Source organism: Caloenas nicobarica, chromosome 5 (genome assembly GCF_036013445.1).
Source record: "Caloenas nicobarica isolate bCalNic1 chromosome 5, bCalNic1.hap1, whole genome shotgun sequence".
In the NCBI taxonomy this organism is placed as follows: domain Eukaryota; kingdom Metazoa; phylum Chordata; class Aves; order Columbiformes; family Columbidae; genus Caloenas; species Caloenas nicobarica.
In genome coordinates this window covers 60,709,776-60,730,809 of record NC_088249.1, presented here as the reverse complement: position 1 = coordinate 60,730,809, position 21,034 = coordinate 60,709,776, and the positions used below count along the sequence as shown (strand labels likewise).

The following is a 21,034-nucleotide window of genomic DNA, read 5'->3' as shown; positions in this document are numbered from 1 at the left end:
CTGGAAGTCTGGCCTGCGCTGCAGTGGAGTTTTGGTTGTATTTCACAAAAGATAGTTTTATTTATATTTGACTAACGCAGGCACAACTGGCGGCTGATTTTTCTGCTTTTGGCTTTCAGTATAAACACTCGTGGCAGCTCTCTATTTTGGGTGCAGACTGAAAAACAGATTGTTTTGTAGTTGCAGAAGACTGCTGGGTAAATCAAAGGACATTGTTACTGCGACTGAACTTTTCTCTCAAGAAAACAGGAGGAGTTGCTTTATTTTTTAATTCTGTGCGGTTTTATGTACACCATTCGCTCCAAATATTTGATGTTTGCCACACTTGTTATGAGTTTCTCCAGAGAGATACTGTCTTTTGGCAGGAAAAGATAAAGTTGACTGATACAAATGAGTCACAGTACCCCAACAGTAATTAACAGTGATGCAATACCCATGCGAAAAAGAGGACTTGAAGAATTAACTGTTGAGTTTTCTTGACGATGCAGCTGCACTTTGAGAAAGCTCAACCCATCATAGAACTCCATTGTGTACATTAGAGAAAAAAGCTTGGCAAGATACATTAAAGATTTTTGCTAAAGAGATACAAATATTTTGCAAGGTCAAAGGGCGCTGAGGCAGGCTGTACTTACTTCCAAAGAAAAGTAGGCAGTATGACAAAGAAACAGTAATTTTTTTTTATCTTCATTTTCACACTTCATCATCTAAGAAAGACTGTCTTTTTCAACCTGCTGAACTGATTTAAGCCACCCCAACTCTAAGTTAACTTTTACTTAAAAGTCAGTCTATGACATCCTAATCTAAGAAGTTATCTGTGCTTATGGTTTCAGCGCAGTTCTACAGAAGGCCAGTACAGCAATTTATTAACTGGATTTTACTATTCTACAAAGTTCTTATACAAATCTTACAGGTCGAAAGAAAAGGAATAGTGTGGTAAGAAGACGAACAATTGAAGCAACTGTTTTATAGCGCAATATGAAACTTGACACTGTTTTCTGCTGCCAGTATGATTCCCAAGTGAGATGGATAAATTGTGGTCAAGACCTGGACAGGTTAACTAGTGGTCATCAGTGCTGGTGGTACCTTTATATACAAAAAAAAAAAAAAAAATGGATACTATTGGACAGGGCATTTGAAATTTAATACCAGACATGAAACAAGACATCTGTTGGACTCTCATTTGTTTCTCTTTGAATGGGCTTTAATTGAAAGCTCAGTGAAAAATGCAGGTTACATTCTTAGTGTTATCAATAGTTTGTAACAGCAACAACATCAGAACAGTGATGCATCTAGTATTTAAACACTTTCTAATTTCAGATGTCTAAGAGCAATACATTATCAGATATATATACACACAATTTCAAGCAATTAAAAGTAAATAATAAACCCCTCCTCCCAAAACCCTGAAACAATATATTTCCTTACACTAATAATGTCTTTTTCACATATACTTGACAAAGAGTCTTTTTAAGTTACTTATCTTAAGAGTAATCTGTTAATGGAGATCCTGGACCAGCCCCATTAAAAGTTCAGTTTTAAGTTTATACAGCTTGCTAGCCACATAACCAGTGTGGCTTTACATTGTAAACAAATCCCAAATGTCTACAATGATTGGAATTAGTTTTTTGTAAAGAAGATCTATGCATCTCATGATAGAATAAATTTAAACCAATACATTAAAAAGAGAGAGAGAAAGGTAGAGAGTTAATTGACAAACAAAACCGTTTGGGGGGGATCAATAACGTGATTATTTAAAAAACAAGTTAACTTAACGGTAAGATTCTTATTTTCTGTACAAAGAGGCTCTGATTCGTCTAGCTTTAGCTGCTCTAGAAATACATCCTCTAAAAAAAGGTTTGATTTGTGAAATTCAAAAGCAGAGCTTCCACCTTTAAAAGGTTGCCCTTTGGCAGTACGAGAACAAAGTTTACCAAAAGTATCTCAGGTGATTGTTCCATCTCTTAGGTGAGGACAGCTGTACTAGCATTTGGAAACCTTGGCATGCGCACAGATGAAGCAAGCGTGCAGCTCACCCTACCCACTGCAGGACTTGAAAAGGTACAACAGTTTGTACCTAGAAAAGTTCAAGCGAAAATAAAACCAGAAAACTGCAGACAGACGTGGAAGGTAAGCAGAGTTTATAGTAATCTTGAAACTGTGGCAATCTTGCTCACTTTTTAACAAAAATACAGATAAAAATATCTTGAACTTATTGAATAGGAGCTTGGGTAAGTCCAAATGGAAGACAAGGTTGAGCAGAATCCTACGGTTTAGTTAACTTGTGTCAAATGGGATGCGAAGACAGCTGCAGCTTTCTGACAGAGGTGATCGAAGATGGCTGAGAAAGTTTGCAGTAGCTCATAATGTCCCATCTGGTTTATTCACTTGTTTGAACTGCCTAAAGGGCCAACTGCAGCTTAGTCATGTTCCTCTGGTGCATGTTGTGATGACGAACTAGTTCATCAGACCTGGCAAATTTTTTTTGACAGCTGGGCCACCGGCAACTGAAAGGCTTTTCACCTGTTAACAAAACACCCTGTTATTAAGGGGGTATACAGCTTGCCTGAGACTCTGCGATTTGTTTTCTTTCTGCAGGGCAGTGGGGAGCCAGGCAGAGCCCCTGTCAGGAGAAAAGGCACCTGGGCTGTCCTGAGAGGGTGCGAGAGTGTCCTCAGGTCCCGCTCACATCAGCCCTCAGGGCTTTCCTACACCTCCCTCAGCTGATCTTTCACAAGAGCCTTTGCGGACGACTAGAACATTTTGCATTTTGAAGACAGGCCCTTACTGAACACCGTGTTGCCATGTCTATGCTGCTCTCAGCTCTCGAATGAACTAGTCTAAAAGTCACTCCGGCATTCACATAAGCTTCAGCCACACCTTGGACCACGGTGCAGACGAACTGTTAGTCACGGTGAAAATTGTCAGTGACAATTTAGAGCTTGACCTCAAGTCAAGGAGAGTTTTTTCCAGCAAGTTCAACGACTTTTGGCTGAAGTTCTTTGAAACTGGTGAGTGTAAGCAAATATGGTAGAAGCAAGAGAGTTCAGCATGAAGTCTGCTGAGCCAGACTGAAAGTTTCCCGCTACTGTCTAAATAAAGTAGGTTTTGCCAAGAAAGTTTGGACCAGATGATCCTTGAGGTCCAACCTGGCATTCTATGATTCTATGATTCACATCTATGGCAGATATTAAAGGCTCAAACTAATCAGTATATTTCTAACACCTCCATGAACATCATATTCACTAAAAATGACCCCAAGCAAATCACATTCAATTTTAACAAGAAATGACATCAACTTTTTATAGTTTAATCTAGTCTCTCGATTTCCTACGAAGTGTAAGCGGAATTTCGGGCCATGTTTCTGATGCCGCAGGAATGCTGATGGAATGCTTTCATTAGCTCAGAGCGGTGCCTGGTGACTCATGTTTCTTTTAGAATTGCATTTTCTTTTTTTTTTTTTCCCTCCTCTCCCCAAAGTAGATGCAATACTTTAAAATAGGGTCAGCTCTGGGACTGGGCTCTTCAGTGCTGTGCACACACCTCGCACTCTCCAGTTCAGGACACACTGGGGTGGTACGAGCTCACCCAGACATCTTCTCCTCTTCTTTGCCTCACACTGCGCATTTCACAAACATCCAAATTCAGGCAAAAGGGGATCTGGGATCATCATAAATGTTGTGTATTTCTGTTTGCAAAATCTCGCAATATATATAAAGGGGGTGGGGTGTGTGGGGGTAAAAGTCTACTTTATGTACTTAACATGCATGCTGGCAAAACCATCAACTATCTCACATGAGTGCATAAAGCAGTATGGGACAAAACTGGTCAGAGCCACCGATAAAAATCACGGACTGTGTAAAGTGGTCTTCTTTCGTCTCAGCAGCACTATCATAACCATCTTGCAGACTGATGTGAGTTCTCTCTTACTGGTCAGTTTTTCACTGAACTACCACAGCAAAAGCCACCCGGTTTTGGTGTTTCACAAGCCATTCTGGTGGTCTTCTCGCAACAGGGGGCTGCAATCTCTACTAGTTCCAGGCTGGGCACAAAATACGTTGTACAGCTTCACTGTACAGGTATCAGGAATCACATTTCCATTGCTAAAGTGTAGAGTTTTCCTTTGATTCATATTTTGCTTTCTACAGCAAATATTGCTGTCACAGTAAAATTGCTTGTGGAGAGGAGAAACCCTGAATTTGTAGTTTAATAAATAGTTTGGCAATTGACTTAAAATGAGGATGGACTTGGAAAGAAGTCACCTGTGCTTTGCTTCATCAAGATTTAACACGGAGCAAGCTAACTTGCACTAGGTATTTTGTTATAAAACTTAGGGGGCACAAGAAAGAAAGAGGAATGAAACTCCAGGGCAGGATGGAGATGAAAAATCTCCACCCACCACTTGTGCTCATTCCCCCAGGATACATGTGTTTTACAGTCAAAGGAGCATGACACATCCGAAACCACCGACAGGAGCATCATCACAGCAACACGCAGCTGGGCTGCGGAGCTCGCACTGAACCGGAGCCGGGGGCGGGCGGCAAACCCACCCCGAGTCTGTGCTGTGAGGCTGCTCTCCGCAATGAGTGCAGTGTGGGCAGCAAGGAAGAACTAGAACAGGGAGATGAGTTTCACTAGGAAAAAGAGAGCGAGTTCTTCACTGATTTAGCTAACCCGGGAGAAAAAGTGACTGGGGTCATGAAAGTCACAAATTAGTAGATCAGTTAGCAACGAAATGTGATGGAGAATGTCGTTTATCCCGACTTGTTGGCATGTGACAACCACTTGCCATTTTGTCTCTACTAGAACGTTACCTCTTGGTGATTAAGAAAATATTTTTCTTCGTACAAATGCCCAAAGACCCAGGCCCTGCAGCTCAGCATGGGGAGAACCCAGGAACACAGCCGTGCCCTTTACCATGTGCACATTGCAAGCGCAGATATGGACATTACTTGAAGCATTTCTTTGGCCGGTGCCACAGAAAATGCCAGTATTCTCAGATGAATCGTTTCCTTTCTTAAAATGGCCTTTTTATTTTTGAACGTCTTAAGTATGTCTTTTTATGGTCCAGAAGAGAAAAAAGACTCCTTAGCAGGGAGAAAAAGATTTGCAGGCTCCTTGTCCATCTGTACAGAGACTGAATTTAAAAGGTTAACACCAGTATAGGAAACACTGTGACATCAAAGAACATGTCGAAGTGCTCGGTAAACAATTACTTAGTAAAAATACTGCATACGCAGTGGAAGGGAAGAGAAAGTGTTGGTTCATAGGAATATTTCTAAAACATAACTAAAATATAGAGGTTGCTGTAGTTGCTCCTTAATGGTGTTTACATTAACGTGAGAGCAGAATAGACTAAAATGGCCTCCTATTTTTTTTTTCCCTGTATTTATATGAAATACTATGGTTTCTACAAAAAGGTCCTTGAATATTTGAGTAAGCTTTTACTTTAGAGTCTGTCAGTGTGAGTTTGCAAAAGGCACTCCTTTTATCTTCTGGAGAGATTACAGCACAAGCAGCAACAGCAAGAGCTTTGCCGTGCTATGCTGCATTAGGCTCAACTGACACTTAGGAGAAGCACGAGTAGGCACGAATACTTTAGATTACAGACCTTCGTCTGAAGCTAGAATTAAAATTTCTATCTTGCAGGGTTTTTTTTCAGTGAAGGCAGTAGATCAACTTGACATTTGTGGGCTGAGACCATGATGTTCATTTCACAATAGCTGACAAAATATATTTTGCCAAGCTGATATTTCTTTAAACATGAAGAAGGAAAGCGTAGTTTCCAAAATCACCTAAATCCCTTTGTGAAAAGTGACTATGACACTTGAGGAATGTGGTCACAGTGAAAAATCAGCACACTCTGAAATTCTTTCTGGTTTTTTGAATATTTGAATCTGGGTCAAAGTCTTTCTAATCATAGACTTTACAACAACATTGATTTAAACTTTAAAAATAATGAAATATAAATGTGAAGAAAAGTTTACGCACTTGTTTTACCTGTATGAGTCCTGGTATGAGTCTTCAGATGATCAGATCTGGAGAACTTTCTCTGACAGGTTTTACACTGGAAGGGCTTCACACCTGAAAAGACACCAAAAAAAAAGAGTCTATTCTTACATCCCAGTGCCTTTTGGAAGGGTGAGTGAAATCAGCTATTTCTCAGTTTTCTAAAGTCTGGATTTTTGGTACTAGTTACTGTAACTGCTCCCCCCAGCTTCATGCCCACGCAGAGCAGGAAGCCACGAATGAGCTACCACCCCTTTGCAACCTCCTCTCCCACGTCTGGGCCTGTGGCCCCCGAACAGCACCAGCGGAAACAAACACCCGCTCACACCCGCGGGCTGAGGAGCATCTGCAAACTTTCTTAATCCTGATCCTGTGACTTGGCTCTATTGGCATCATGTACAAGCAAATGTGACATAAGAAGAACAGAGGTGCAGAGATATATTTTAATATACTCCAAATAGGCTTAGCTTACTTTACGCTTCTGCTGCTTACTTTACACACTGCTACTAAGTCTTGGGGACTGCTTAACACAGATATGTTCTCGCATGCGGTTGCTAAAAATGTATCATCCCAAGACAGTACTTTTACCATCAGCTTTCAGAGACACTTCCTGCATCTCTCCATAACACCACTTAAGTGGGGCAGGACACCTTGAGCAAGAAAAGTATCAGGCAGAAATCCACCACAGAATAATGAGTAAACCAATTGTCAGGCTGCTCCCTGAGTAACGAGAGACCCAAATGCAATTTCTTGCTGGGATGCAGTCACAGAGAAGTACTTTGCAGCCCTTCTCAGGAGGCTGGAGTCACCACCAGCTTCTCTTCTGTGGCTTTCAGAAGACCAGCTCCATCCCTGTCAATCTAATCTGGACCTCTAAGAACTCCTGAAATGCTGAAATGGGCCATCTTGACATTTCTAGAAAATGGCATATGTGCAAAAACCAACTTGCTGAATTTGGACTGGACTCACAAATAGTTTTGGCTGCCTCAGAGCATTTCACCCAGTAAATTATTTACTGAAAAAGAGACGCAAGTCTCGCTGGGACCCAGCCCCACTCACGACTGCTGCTGCCCTCTCTGCTCAATGTGAACTGCTGCACACTTTCCAGGTTATTTATGCGTTCCAACCAGCCAAATCTTTGGTATTTCTCTCCTTGCTGCTCCTAGAATCCTTCTTTAGTTGGCGGAATTCAACAAAGGCTCGAAACTAAGCTTAAGTGGTTTGCTGAGTTAGTATCTTTAGCATTATAGCTGGTGTGGCTTTTCCTTCTCCGCTGCTGCTTTCCACGTGCAAGTGCACAGTAATTCCACCAGCCTTTCAGGTTATGCACATGCAGCTTCCACCTATTAGCATTGCCACACAAACAGCCGAATATCAACAGTAGCTTTTATCAGGTTACTCACTGGTAACTTTTTCTTGCAGAATTGTTTCTCTTTTTTTTAAATAATATATCCCCTGTATTGGCAATCAGCATAGAGTAAAGAGTTCCATTAAGAAAACTGTTTCAAAAAGGTGGCGGCAGGATTAAAGGGTGACCTGTACAACCACAGTAGCGCTGAAACGCCAAATAAACAGCTCAGCTACAATCCTCTCCTAAAGCTAACTTCAAGAATTTGGCACTACAGGTATCATCTATAGGCACACACAACATCAGAAAAATTTAATTTCAGAAGTATACTTTTTGGATCACAGCTGGCATATAAAGATGAACTCTAAAGAGCAGAGATGCCTTGTCAACAAACCTGTGTGTCGTCTTTGGTGCCGTTTGAGTTGGTCTGAACGAGAAAATCTTCGTTCACAGTCCTTAAAATCACACTGATAAGGTTTTTCACCTGCAAAGGACAAATGGTTTATCAGAAAATATGGCTAAAGGAGGGAACACATCAGCTAGAATCAGAAGATGAAACACATTACACTGAAAGACTTCGACTTCCCTCCTGTCTAAAGCAGTCTAGCAGTTTGCCAGGATTCATTCTCTATAAAACCATACAATTGTGCTGGAAACAGTGAGGAAAGGCTGGCACAATTCTACCGCATTGACACCGACCTTAACTCTGCTCCTTCTAAAAACAGAGCTCATTCGGTTAAAGCTACAAAAAATGTCAGGTTGCATAATTTAAAAAAAAAAAAATCTGCTGGAAAAAAACAGAAATCCCTTGTTTTATATGTCTCTGAAAACCATATTAAGCCCTTTCCAACTGTTTCAGTAATACATAGTTTGTACAAGGGAACAACTTGCAGTTTGTTCTAAATTGGATTTGAAGCAAAAGCTGAACCAATGGCATCCATGTAGGCAGCAATTTAAACCACACTAAATGAATTAAATGAAAATGAGCAAAATTCAACCACAAATAAATACATATCCTTCCCCAAAACACCCATGATGTTTCTTCTGGAAAGCACCATTAAACAGAATTTCACATGTAGCTGCACAGCTCCCTCAGACAAGCCTATGAATAATTGCAAAGCCTCATGTAAATATAAACTCTTTCTCCAGTTCCCATACAGTTCAGCAGAGAACATCAGGATGGGTTTTCTCTGGGACCAAAAGTGAGATTCTGACTTGGAAAAAAAATTAAATCCCTATAAACTAGTGTCTCAAATTAACATGGTGTTCAATGCAAAGGACTTCACCAGCCACATAAACATGCAAAAAGAAATGCAACAATTGAGGAGCTTGGGGAAAGAGGGAAGAATTGCTGGCATGTCACACACCACAGAGTTGCTGAAAAGGAAAAAGGAAAAAGGAAAAAGGAAAAAGGAAAAAGGAAAAAGGAAAAAGGAAAAAGGAAAAAGGAAAAAGGGAAGAGAAGAGAAGAGAAGAGAAGAGAAGAGAAGAGAAAGAAAAGAAAAGAAAAGAAAAGAAAAGAAAAGAAAAGAAAAGAAAAGAAAAGAAAAGAAAAGAAAAGAAAAGAAAAGAAAAGAAAAGAAAAGAAAAGAAAAGAAAAAAGAAAAGAAAAGAAAAGAGGAAAGAAAAGAAAAAGATAAAAACACCTAATCCATATTGTGTTCCAGGAGAAGCTGTATGATCTTTCAGATCTGAGTCGCATCTCATCTAAGACCCCGTTGCACAACACTGGAATCCTACAAGAGCCTCAGATATAATTACATTTATACCTATGTAAAGTCTGTTTACAGTGCCACAGCCCTGCGCAGAGGCCTCTGCACAAGAACTGGAGCAACAACTCTCACTGTAAAGCTGGGAGGATCCTGAGTTTTACCTGGAAGCTACCAGGAGAGTAGCTGGGACCTGCTTTGTCTGCTGCGGAAAGCTGAGATGTTAAACAAGGGTCCAGCACAAAGGAGCTGAAGAAAAAAATCAGCCGAACTGGGCAGTGAGTTTAATTTTTGTGGATATTTTTTAAAAAAATATATCACTTTCATAAATCTCCATTGCAAGTGTCTGCATTTCAGGTTATATTACGATGAGGAAAACGTATTCTGGTTGCACTGGTATCTCAGAACTGTTTTAGTTTAAAGCAGAAGCCTTCTGATCTAGGTAACACAGTATAAGTAGCATATTAAGCAGAACATTCCAAATTCATACTGCTGCAGCTAAGATCAAAATTTTACAAAAGCAACTAAATCTGGAAGAATAAGCCAGCTTCCTGTGACAGTCACCCCAAGGAGTTTACTGGTTCTCAAACTTAGGTGTGGACAATTTCCATGTCTGCTGTGCTTAATTTATTAGCATAAGGGATTAAAGTTGCCACAGGTGTTTGAAATAGTTCCATACACTTTGACCGCAAGGACTCCCTGGGGGGTGCCTGCTTTTCAGAAACCACTTACTTCCAAGGAATTCAGCCCTTTGGCAGATTTAAGAGGGGGAATGTCAGCAGAGCAGAATGCAGTGACAGGATGATTGTCTGTTAATTGCAATATAAATGCAGAAGATGGTTAAGGAGGTATTGGAATAAAACAGTATAGCGGGTCTGATGGCATGCACATGCATGTATTTCTTTAAATACTTTGAAATACAAACTTGATTAAATTAAGGATAAATTTAACCAACGCATATATTAAAGGAAGCAACCCAAGATGCTTACATGGAGATATGCTGACCATGTGTAGAAAACAAAAAGCAGACAAACAAAAAGAGGCAAAATATTTGGACAGGAATCCTAATTTCCCTTTCCTTCTACATCTTCCATGTCAGCTAGTGCCAAACAAAATACCTGCCAAAGCCAACCATCACATACCTGTTAACTCTCATAAGTTTCATCAGAACAGGACGACAGAAATGTCCCAGATTAGACAAAGTCTGTTAGTACCTCATTAAATCACTACACGGAGAGGGGTCGGAGCAGTGTCTAGTTTCCCCAGGCCTGTTAGACCCTCTCCAGTAAAAGGCTAAAGTTTCTCAATGTACAAAAAACACCCCACAATGCTGTCACCTTCCTATGTGACCATATACAATTTCTAAACTAAACAGGAGGTGAAGATGAAGCTTCCCCAGTCCTTCCACCTGCAACTCGGGTGCTTCCCTGATTATTTACACTTCATTACTGCAAGAGGGCAGACAAAAGGAAGGATAAATTTGGTGCATAATGAAATAGTCAGGCTGAGAGAGGAGTTCTTTAATATTTAGGAAAATATTTAGAAAAAATAAAGCTCAACGGTTGCAGAACAAGTGTGAATCAGCCTTTGCATGCATCACAATAAATGCTTCTGATAAAATAAACCTATTTGTTGAAAAATAGTTAAACTAGAGGAAGCATGCACATTTCTCTGGAGCAAATTCATTTGCCCAGACACGTGGGAGAACAGAAATTCCTACTGCTGTAGTTGCAGAAAATATTCATAATCATTGTGTTTAATGAAGGAGTGCTGCAAGAGCAAAAGCCCACCGTCAACAGGAAAACATGATTTTGAAATCAGAGACTGCAAGTCTGAATGAGAATCTGAAGGCTTATCTAACTCCTTTTCTTATATATCCACTTAATCAAATGAGCACAGCCCCACAATCACAACTTTACCTTGCTAATACAACATTTTTCTATTCAATATAATTTGCTTAAGCAAACTTGGATTAAAAGTATGTTTCTTTATTTAGTAGGGAGCCCTTATGGATAACATTTTCTGTCATCTTCAAACCATAGTTCAGGTGTGAGATGTCGTCACTGTTTTGAAACTAATCTGAATTTTAAATACGGAAGTATTTTTATTCCCCAGAAATGAAAGCCTAAAAGAAGTCAGTGCTGGGTGAGATGAAAGGTCCAGCCAGCCCAGCAGTCCCACCATGGTTCACCGGTGGTGCCTTCAGGAGAGCAGAAGACAGCAGGGGTGCAGCAGAACTTGCCCTGGACGCTCTCCCAGTACCCAGCAGCTCACGAGTTAGGAACTTTCCAAGCCAAAGGTGGCTTTCCGTCTAACACTCATTCATGGAGTTTCTTTCTATTAGTTCATCCAGTTGTTTCTTGAACCCACATAGGCTTTCAGCTTCCACTGTATCCTACAGAAGGGAATTCCATAGCTTAAGTGTGAAGGTCAGTATTTCAAAGCAGCATTAATGAGAGAGCACTGCCCTAGATGTGAGCACACCGGGCAGAGGAGAGCCAGGTCAGGTGCAATCACACCCATTTATCAGTTTATCATCTCTGTATGCGGAGATACACCCAAGGTGATGCAATGATGAACTGCACTAATGACCATAAAGCAGTTAGCAGCATGGTGGCACATGCCATAGTAAAAGGATATTTGCTTTTGTCAAAGCAAATCGATAATTATTAGATTATTAGCACAAAAATCACCTCCTAGAGTCTCAGAAATTCACCGCTGAGAGCTGAGTCCCCTACCACATAAAGGATAACCTTCCTGATTTACAGATTCTCATACTTCATTGTAGAAGCTCATACATACAGTCGAGCATATTTAGGCTGAAGAATATCCCTGGCAAACTGGCAGAGGATATTTTCTCTGCAAAGATGCTCAGTTTTCCATTAGGATAAATCCAGGATTTCCAATGTGTGGCACTGAACCCAAAGGGTCTCTGGCAAGAATGCTGATGTTTCCACCATAAACGAAATTTATGGGGGTCTAGACATCAATTTGTTTACACAAAGAAATCTCTGAAGTCTGCCAAGGGATGACAACTCACATTATTTGCTGTACTGTTGAAAAGTTATATGTATTTTTGCATTTCCTTTCAGAGGAAATGCAGCAAAATACACCAAGATAAGAAAAAAGCTTTTTTGGCTGTACATGTTTCAACGAAGGCATTGTTAACAATGGATAAGCAGTCTTGGAGGGTACAAAATGTCGACATATTTTCAATGAAGGCTATGTTGAAACATTGGTAAAAACTGACTACAGAATCCAACTTTGTGTTTCAGGGCACTGCTGCAATACTGCAGCCAGTGAGGAATGGAAGATCTGATGAGCCAGTCCTCTGTAAGTAGCTATGATGGAATGAAAAAAGATAATCAAGAGCCAACATCATTCTGCAAAGATACCATCTGCTGGTTTCATATTAGATATATGTAACAGCTTGTTTGCAAATCATGTGTTCATAATTTAAAAAATTGACCTACCATTACATTAAGAAAGGTAGAAGAGCTTCAGACCCCTGTGTGAATCCAGAACCACCTTACAGGAGGACCAGTGAAATTTTATGTTGGCTGTAGAGAGGTGTACCAAACACAACTGAATTATCCTCCACTTGAGCTGTGATCCGACAGCTCTCCTGACTTTAGACCAGCTCATCAGGATTCCTCCCCATCAAAACGCTGAAGCAGAAGGGACACATCCTTTTGTTTAATAAGAACATTTGGTGTTAGGTTTGCCAACTACTTTCTGTCTAATATGCTCATTCCACCAAACCCAATTTCTGTACCTAGTACAGAACTCTAGAATGGTGTTTTGGAGCTCATTGAGTTACAAACAGAAAGCTGATCAGAGAGCCAAAGAAACAGCTAGATAAATAACAACATAAACCAACAGCCCACTCTAGTCATACTGGCCCCTTAAGATATCCCCCAACTTATAAAACAAGCAGATGGAGAAAAGAAAGAAGGTGCAGAGAAGTGTGAACTGTAGCTACCATAAAAGTCACCAATAAGACACACACATTCTTCACAGCGATAATTGATCCGGCCTTGGAGAAAACTGGTTTTCAAATTTTGCTTTTGACAAACAGTTTTCCACAAGCAGGAGACACGAGTCAGGGTTAGAGCGAGAAAGACATAAAGTTACAAAGGACAGGAGAACTGGATTTGCATCACAACAGTTGGCTCAATTGCCCAGGACTCCTGCAGAGCACAGGACTGAAAAAGATCATTATGGCCACGAAGTCCAGACTCTCCGCTACACCAAGCAGCCAAGAAAATATGTTAATTCAGAAGCATTCGTTGACCCTCCACTCTAGATGCTCTCATACACCATAGTTCACCAAGCATTCCCAAAAACTAGGACTAACAGTTGGACAGAAGGAGACAAGAAATGAAGGGCATCATATTCTAAGCCTCTACAGCAGCTGGGAATTTGGTAACTAAAATTTCCAGACAACAACCGTAGGAAATGTCTAGTACCCATCCAACAGGCTGAGGAGAAAAACCTGGCAGTCTGATAAAGGGGAGAACTCCCTTCTGATCCTGAAGCTGAATGCATCAGCTGGGCAAGATCTCCAAGCAGTTCTCAAACCAGCCGTGCACTGTCCCTTGCTGCCTCTCTTCAGCTCCAACCAACCTCAAATCCTACATGGTCTTATCAATGGCAACACCTGTCTCAATAAATACAAGCTTTGGGAACTAGGCCTTTTATGGAAAGCAACTTGTCAAGGTTTGAGAATAAGTAAGTTTTGTTATCATCATATCAAAATATAGTGGCAGAAAATCTGGGACCTGCCATACAGAAGAGGTGTTTGGAGGGGGAAAAAGAAAAATCTTCTATCCCATTCCACTATCACAGAAACCAAAGGAGAAGGAAGGGGCATGGATGACCTCAAAGACAAAGGGAGAGGTATCTCTAGGGACGCTAGGTGGCCATAGTCCTATTCCCTATGTTTTCTGGGGCGTTTGTGGCTCTACATGCCTAGTTTATGTGTGGTACAATGCTGGAAATCTTCTCCAGCTAAGGAAAAAAAAAGATTTAAGTTGAAGTCCTTGTGATGCATCCAGAAATAATATTGTGAAAGCCAAGCAACTAAATGGAATAAAATACAGGACCAGAACAAACAAATTATGACTGTGAAAATACAGAGTAAATCACTTTAAGAATGAAAGAAACAGTGATTATAAGAAAAATTCAGAAATGTTTAGGCATACTCAAGAAAAATATTGCAGTTAATGGACCCCAAAAGATCTCCAAATTTTCTTCTGCTTCCAATTTATTAATAGAAAATAGAATAGCATTTCTGTAGGCATCCAGCTCTAAAGACTACACTTCAATTACATTCTAAATTATTTTGAATGTGTAATCTGAGCAACACAGAAGATGGGCCTGTTTTAGCCGGGCCTGTTGTGGTAGGACAAGGGGTGGTGGTTTTAAACTAAAAGAGGGGAGATCCAGGTTAGATATGAGGAAGAAATTTTTTACACTGAGCGTGGTGAGACCCTGGCCCAGGTTGCCCAGAGAGGTGGTGGGTGAACCATCCCTGGAGACATCCCAGGCCAGGCTGGACGGGGCTCTGAGCAACCTGAGCTGGTGAAGATGTCCCTGCTCATGGCAGGGGGGGAACTGGATGAGCTTTGAAGGTCCCTTCCAACCCAAACCATTCTATGATTCTGTGATTCTATGTCTATCTGAATATTTTGTGACTTGCCCATTCAGAAATTAAAAATGTTTTGTAATGTTCATTTCTCACCTACAAGTATTTTATGCAATTAACTAATGTCAGCACATGGTCTCCAAAAGGAGAAGTTTGCAATTATTTTTTATGAAATGTTAGGCAATCTGCTAGCTCACAGCAGTATGGGCTGCCTGTTGTCCCTTTGACCTTCCATCATATTAATGGTTAACTGAGCATCCACATTTACAGATTTTATCCACAGATTTCTAGATTAGCACAGAAAGAACCATCTAAATAAAAATATGATAGGCAACTAAAAAAATACATAAGGAGCACATCTAAAGGCATATCGTAATTATATATTTCCAACAGTATAAATCTCCCAATAGGGGAAATAATTCTGTTTATTCTTTGGCAAGATGCAGCAGAGCATTTGATTTCCACATTTTGAGATGTAACTTAACGTTGCCTGAACTCAGAGAGAATCCAGATCTCAGCCTACAAATGAGTGGCTTCAGGCTCGGTTCTTCAGAGAAAGATCCCACAGCAAGGAAGCTTGTTTGCCAATCGATCCCTGCCTCCACCCCCAATCAGAGAAGGCTAACACAGGAGGACAAATGTCTACATGTCTAGGTTCCTCCTCTTGCAGAGGAAACCTCTTAACAGTTAACAACAGTTAAGATTTGGAGCAAGAAGATTCACAGCCCTGAATTATGCCCTATAACAGGAAGAGAGGGAGGTGATCTCCTTGCTGTCAGCACTGCTCTGTGCTTTTCTTCACCAGAGAGCCCTCTGCATCCAGAAGAGGGATTGCCCAGATGACAGAGCACACACGTACCTCATCTGACACATTCTCGCTGCCCCTGACCTGGCAGATCATTTCTTGCACCTTGTGCTATTTTAAAACCACCCTGCCCGCTTTGCTGCCCAGTGCTGTACTGTAATTTACACCAGTCCAGGCCACCACTTACCAGTGTGCTTTCTGCTGTGCATCTGTAGATGAGACAACTTGAAGTATCGCTTGTTACAGCCCGGGTACGCACACATGAAGGGACGTTTTTCATTTGTCTCACTTGCCGATCGGACAATAGTTGGAGCTACTCCTGGCACCCGTCGGACATCCTACAATGACAGACACTTGCTAATGCAATGTGTATGTTCTCAAGCTTTTACTTAACACATTCAAAGACAAGCAATCAGAGGCACTTCTCCACGACAAAGAGGTATTTAAATATATTATACTGCAAGCAGGCAATTTTATTTTATTCTACATTAATGAAGTACAACCTTAGTATACCTTAATCTGTTCTTTGCGGAGTATTAAAATTATTCGAAGATGAAATACAGTGAACTCTACTTTTGAAATTCTCTCACCAATATTTATATGCAGGATTAAATGGGCTACACATTCTGACCTCGTGTATAATCACACAATCCTGGAAGAATACTCATTGGCATATGAAATAGTTTTAGGCTTATACCAGTGTAAGAGATAAGAGCACAAGCCAGAGTAGCATTCTTGTCTTTATTTTAAATACTCATATGAAGTTAAAGGACAGGGAAATTAATGTATTGGGTTAATACAAAATGATTTAAAAAAAAAAAACACAAACAGAACAAAACAGAACACCAAGACTGTCTAGGTGGAGCTGGTGAATAGTTCAGCCTTAATGCATTTTGGCCACCATCACAATGTTCCATCAAAGAGGATCTTCTCCTCCTGCGATAATTAACTTCCTTAAACAATGTCAACTGCTTACTTTTATTCACTCAACAAAAGCTGGCTCACGAGCCCATTTCTGAGAGCTTGCCACTGAATAATGACTTGCTAAACTATAAAGAAAAGGAAAAGGAGAAAAGATACTATCTAAAAACATTGATGTATGTTGACAACACAGAGCAACACAGAAGAGACAAATATTATGTAATGACTTTGCCATCAGTTTTAAGAAGGTATATTTTTCACAGTGCTATTGATTGATGATATGACTGTTTCAGAAAGGGAGGAAATTAACTCCCATGCACGGTAAGTTCCTTCCAAATACTCACTAATTACTTAGTCATTAGGAAACAAACATTTATTATGTTTTGTTTTAAGGAAATATGTTTGAATTAGTAAAGTTTCAGAAATCCGTAAATGCAAAATGTCTTCTAACACTTTCTTATATATAGTTATCAGACATAGTCCATTGTGACCACAGGAGCTTCACACAGCCAAATTGATTGGAGCTAGAAGTTGGAAACTGGATCGTATATTTTGGACCCTCCTGAGAAGCTGGTAAGCAATACTGACCAACAGCTAGGCTTTAGAAGAAGAAATAAACAATTTTAAATGACTGTGTCAGAAAGAAATCTTATATTGCACTTCAACGGCTTCAGTGAAGTCAGGACACTTATGAACAGCATTTCTTGATAACACAGGGAAACCACAAATCCAGGATGGGTTTATAAATACTAGTGAAGTAGTAAATGAACATTATAAACATGTAGCAGTTTTACTTCCCTAGGAAGAATGCCCTGCTATACTCACTTGTATGCCTCTAAAAACTCCATGGGTGTGTATTCTGTATTGGGCCCCACAGCTGTATAACATGGGAGCACTGTGGTTCTCATTTTCATATCCTGCTGTATGGCTGTAAATAAAGAGGGGAATAATGGAAAAATGAAATATTTTTTAAGTACTCAGCTCCATGTGAGAGGTTTCATCTCTTAAGTCGGTGATAACATACGCAGAGTTCGCTTTTATAGCCAGGATATCCAAGTTCAAACGAAATTCAGCAAAGGAAGCCTGCTCTGCCTTCGTATGGATCTGCTCCCGCTGGCACAATGCACTGACTCCATACATACAGCTATTAGTATCCATTAAGACAGTCCAGTTAAAAAAAAAAAAAAAAAATCATGATTTGAACTCTGGTGTATTTCCGCAAAGATTCTAGGTAAGAGGAAAAAATCCACATAGCAGCATAACTGTGTCATGTGCACATGTACACATTATTTATCAGTTAAATGTGGGGCTGGCTATTGCTAATATCTTTTGGAATGAGCAAAATGCCTCAAGTTTCACATTAAGTGCAGTGGATTTTTGTCAGCACCTCATGACTCAGATATTACCAGATACTACCAAGAAAGTGATGACATTTATAAGAATAGCAGTCATGTACTCATAAACAGAGATTACAAATCAGTGTCCAAACTATTTATCCCATGTATCAGTTCGTAGGATGCGCTACAAATTTACCCTTTATAAAAATAAAATAAAAAATCGAAACCAGCCTATCTCTACCAGCTACAGATTTCCAAGATTCCTCATGCAGCATCATCACCATTATTTAAAAAATCTGTAACCTTTGTTGTGTTTTGGGGGTGTCACAACCATGTATTTTACCTAATTATATTCTTCAAAATCCTACGTCCTCCTGTTCAGAACATTAGGAACATGGCTGTGTTTCCTGTTCGCTACCTTCTTAATATCAAAATTATGTAAATAAATTTTAGGTTTTATTTTTAAATGAGTATCCTATATCAGTGCATATGTGCATTAACATGCATTGGTGATGGTAAGTGTTCGTGTTTTACACTGCACTAGAAATTAGAAAGCCCAGAACAAAGCCCAAGGGCACAGAGCTGGGGACAGAGATGGATACATAGGATGTTATCCCAGCCCTTGCCAAATGCTTGCAATAGCAATTCGAAGGGGTCCCTGAGGCCCAGACTCTCATTTCACTGGTCCTTCCTTTCTCTTCGCTCAAAGTTCATGTGCAGAGTAGAATTACAAGGAAGTTTTAAACCTCTTAAGTGATTTGCAGAACAGCCAGTGGACCTGGAATGCGGGAGATGTCTAAAGGGTTTGTGAACCTCACGGTACTTGTGAACAGCTCTGACTGCAGAGTCTGGGTCGCATTCCTGGTTATCCATCTCCATAGTGGTTTGCAGGCTGCCACCTGGCAGTCCCTTTACATCAAGTCCTTCCCTGATTAAACCAGTAGTTTCAAATCCTGGCTCCACCTCACTATTCAAATCAAAGGGTACACCTTTTAGGAAGGTGTGCTCTGTCTACTTCAATTTTAAGCGGCAAACAGGTGACCATAATGAGTTATAGCCTGGTGGCAAGAAAGTATCTCTGATCTGTAATATTATCTGTAATAACAGACAAAGGAAGAAACCATTATCTGATTTCAATGGATTAAACTCTTCTCCAGATATGTGCCATGTCTGAATAAACAGGGCCTTCTCTACACTCAGATGTGGCCTTCTGTTCCCTAATACAAGTAACAAATTATTTGCTCAATTCAGGTTCCCCACTAGCATCAAATTTTCCTCTCTATTGAAAAGCAGCGAGCCCGTATATGTTAAAAAAAAAGGGTTGAAAAGCACCTCACCCATGGTGATACCCATGTTAATCACAAATTAAACAGTGGATTTTAAAACAGAAATTAAATGAGAACCATCACCTATAAGGAGGAAGTTCTGCAGCAGAAGCTATTCCTGATCTGTAACGTAGCAGCAGATCAAGTGTAAATATGAACTTCAGCATTAGTCAGCCTGAGTAACCGTGTAACCTCTCATTCACGCCTGCACTAGCAACCTTACACATTACAATTAAAAAAAGGGACAAGAAGAATTCCCAGGACAGAAACTTTAGAAAGAGGAGCAGGAATATGCAGTAAAAGCTTATACCATGAAACACAGCTGAACTTTCCCTTCAAATTCATGTGGGTTTCATCTTTCAGTGGTAACTGGCTTTGTAAAGACCAGTCGGTTCAGAAATAATTCCTCCCAGGAGTAAGGAGCAGAGCAAAGACCCTGTCTGTGCCTTAGGGAATGGCTCTGTCAATGAGAGGCATCCTCCAAATGATCTCCATCTTGATTTTTATTGCACAATTGGGAAGCCTTCCTCACCATTCAGCCTTTTTCACACCTCCTCCTATTATTTCTAGTTATACTTCACTAAAACTGTACATACAACTATAAAGCCTTGCAGATTAAAATCTGTTTTCTGAGCCTCTTGACCCATAATATGCTAAGTAACAAATAGCCGTCTACTTACACAGGTCCCTAGAAGAGATGCTTCAATAACTGGGAGCCCTAGTTCCCATTTTACATTGGGCCCATTTCCATCAACACTGGCTGGTAATCAGCGTGGTCATACGGATAATGACAGCAAAATGGATCACGTGAGATTTCTTGGTTAAAATACTACTTATTCCCTATGAAGCAGTACAGAATGATCTGACCTTCAGGGAGGTGGAAATTAACAGGTGAATGTTCTTTCCAGTCAGCGGGAAAACTGGAACACTGCAGGAAGAGTTTTCACGAACCGTCCCTACACCACTGATTCTTAAACTTCCACCTTCACTGTGCATCGATAGTAACCTCGTTGTGAAATACCATTTTGCTTCTTCCAGCCTCTTTACTCAGTGCATCCATGATGTACACCGCAAAGCGTATATACCACAGTTTGTGCAGTTGACTTGTTTCATATTGCTGCAATTTATATACTAAATAAAAGCATTGATTGAAGAACCGATATAAAACTCCTAAATACATTACTGAAACTCAAACACCTGCTTTATTGCATACAAGAGATAATGATCAGATGTAGTCCCACATACGTGAGCACTACAAGTAACTGACTAATTTATACCTGCAGTACATCAAGTGAATGGAAATCTTAAGAGAACAGGAGACTCCTTAACCTTCATCTCTTCTAGTCAGGCAGAGAGACAACGCCTCATATGCTTAGGCCAACAAATCTATAAGAACAGTAATGAAAAACTATCCCACTAGATTCTCAGGACCAGATAACAGCCTAGATCTCCACCAAAGCACTGCAATATGTGCCCAGATCCACTAACAACATATGCAGAAATTTTTGTTCAAGTAAGGACTGAGGGATTTGGCCTCACAGTTCTGCCTTTGCTTGTAAATAGACAATTCCCTTCAACTTCAATGGCAACTGCACAAAGACAGGACTGGATTATAAATGTTTAGAATTCGAGTTAGTTGGTGAAAAAAATAACCCAGTATATTTTGTTCTCTGGTTCTCGGCAGTCAGAAACAGACCTGGAAACAGAGCAATAAAATGTAACTCTAGATAACTGGGAAACAAAGACTCATGCAACATAAAACGCTAAGCAAGCGCTATGTGTTGTAGAGTATTGAGAAGCGCTTGCATTTGCCATTAGCCCAGCAAATCCTTAACACCCGGAGAGTAGCTCTTTTAAAATGATTAATCTCAAACTTGTACAGATTGTACAAAGATTAATAAAAATGAAGGTTTTACAGATGAGAATGTGTGATGAA

At 40.2% G+C, this 21,034-nt stretch overlaps 1 protein-coding gene across 8 annotated transcripts in view; it reads right to left on the bottom strand.

The window, feature by feature from the left end:
* Window positions 1-1,057: 1,057 nt before the first annotated feature.
* The window catches only part of WT1 (WT1 transcription factor), a 36,429-nt gene continuing 16,452 nt past the window's right edge, over window positions 1,058-21,034 (bottom strand). For 3 of the 8 annotated variants that reach the window (XM_065636173.1, XM_065636176.1, XM_065636181.1), the window contains 5 exons: window positions 17,262-17,364; window positions 15,703-15,853; window positions 7,749-7,838; window positions 5,989-6,081; window positions 2,399-2,520 (listed from right to left, as the gene is read on the bottom strand). In XM_065636173.1, the coding sequence (XP_065492245.1) occupies window positions 2,399-2,520; window positions 5,989-6,081; window positions 7,749-7,838; window positions 15,703-15,853; window positions 17,262-17,364 (559 nt within the window). Of the gene's footprint in view, window positions 1,084-2,398; window positions 2,521-5,988; window positions 6,082-7,748; window positions 7,839-15,702; window positions 15,854-17,261; window positions 17,365-21,034 lie in introns of those variants that run through there. The other 5 variants (XM_065636177.1, XM_065636178.1, XM_065636174.1 and 2 more) reach the window with 5 other exon arrangements.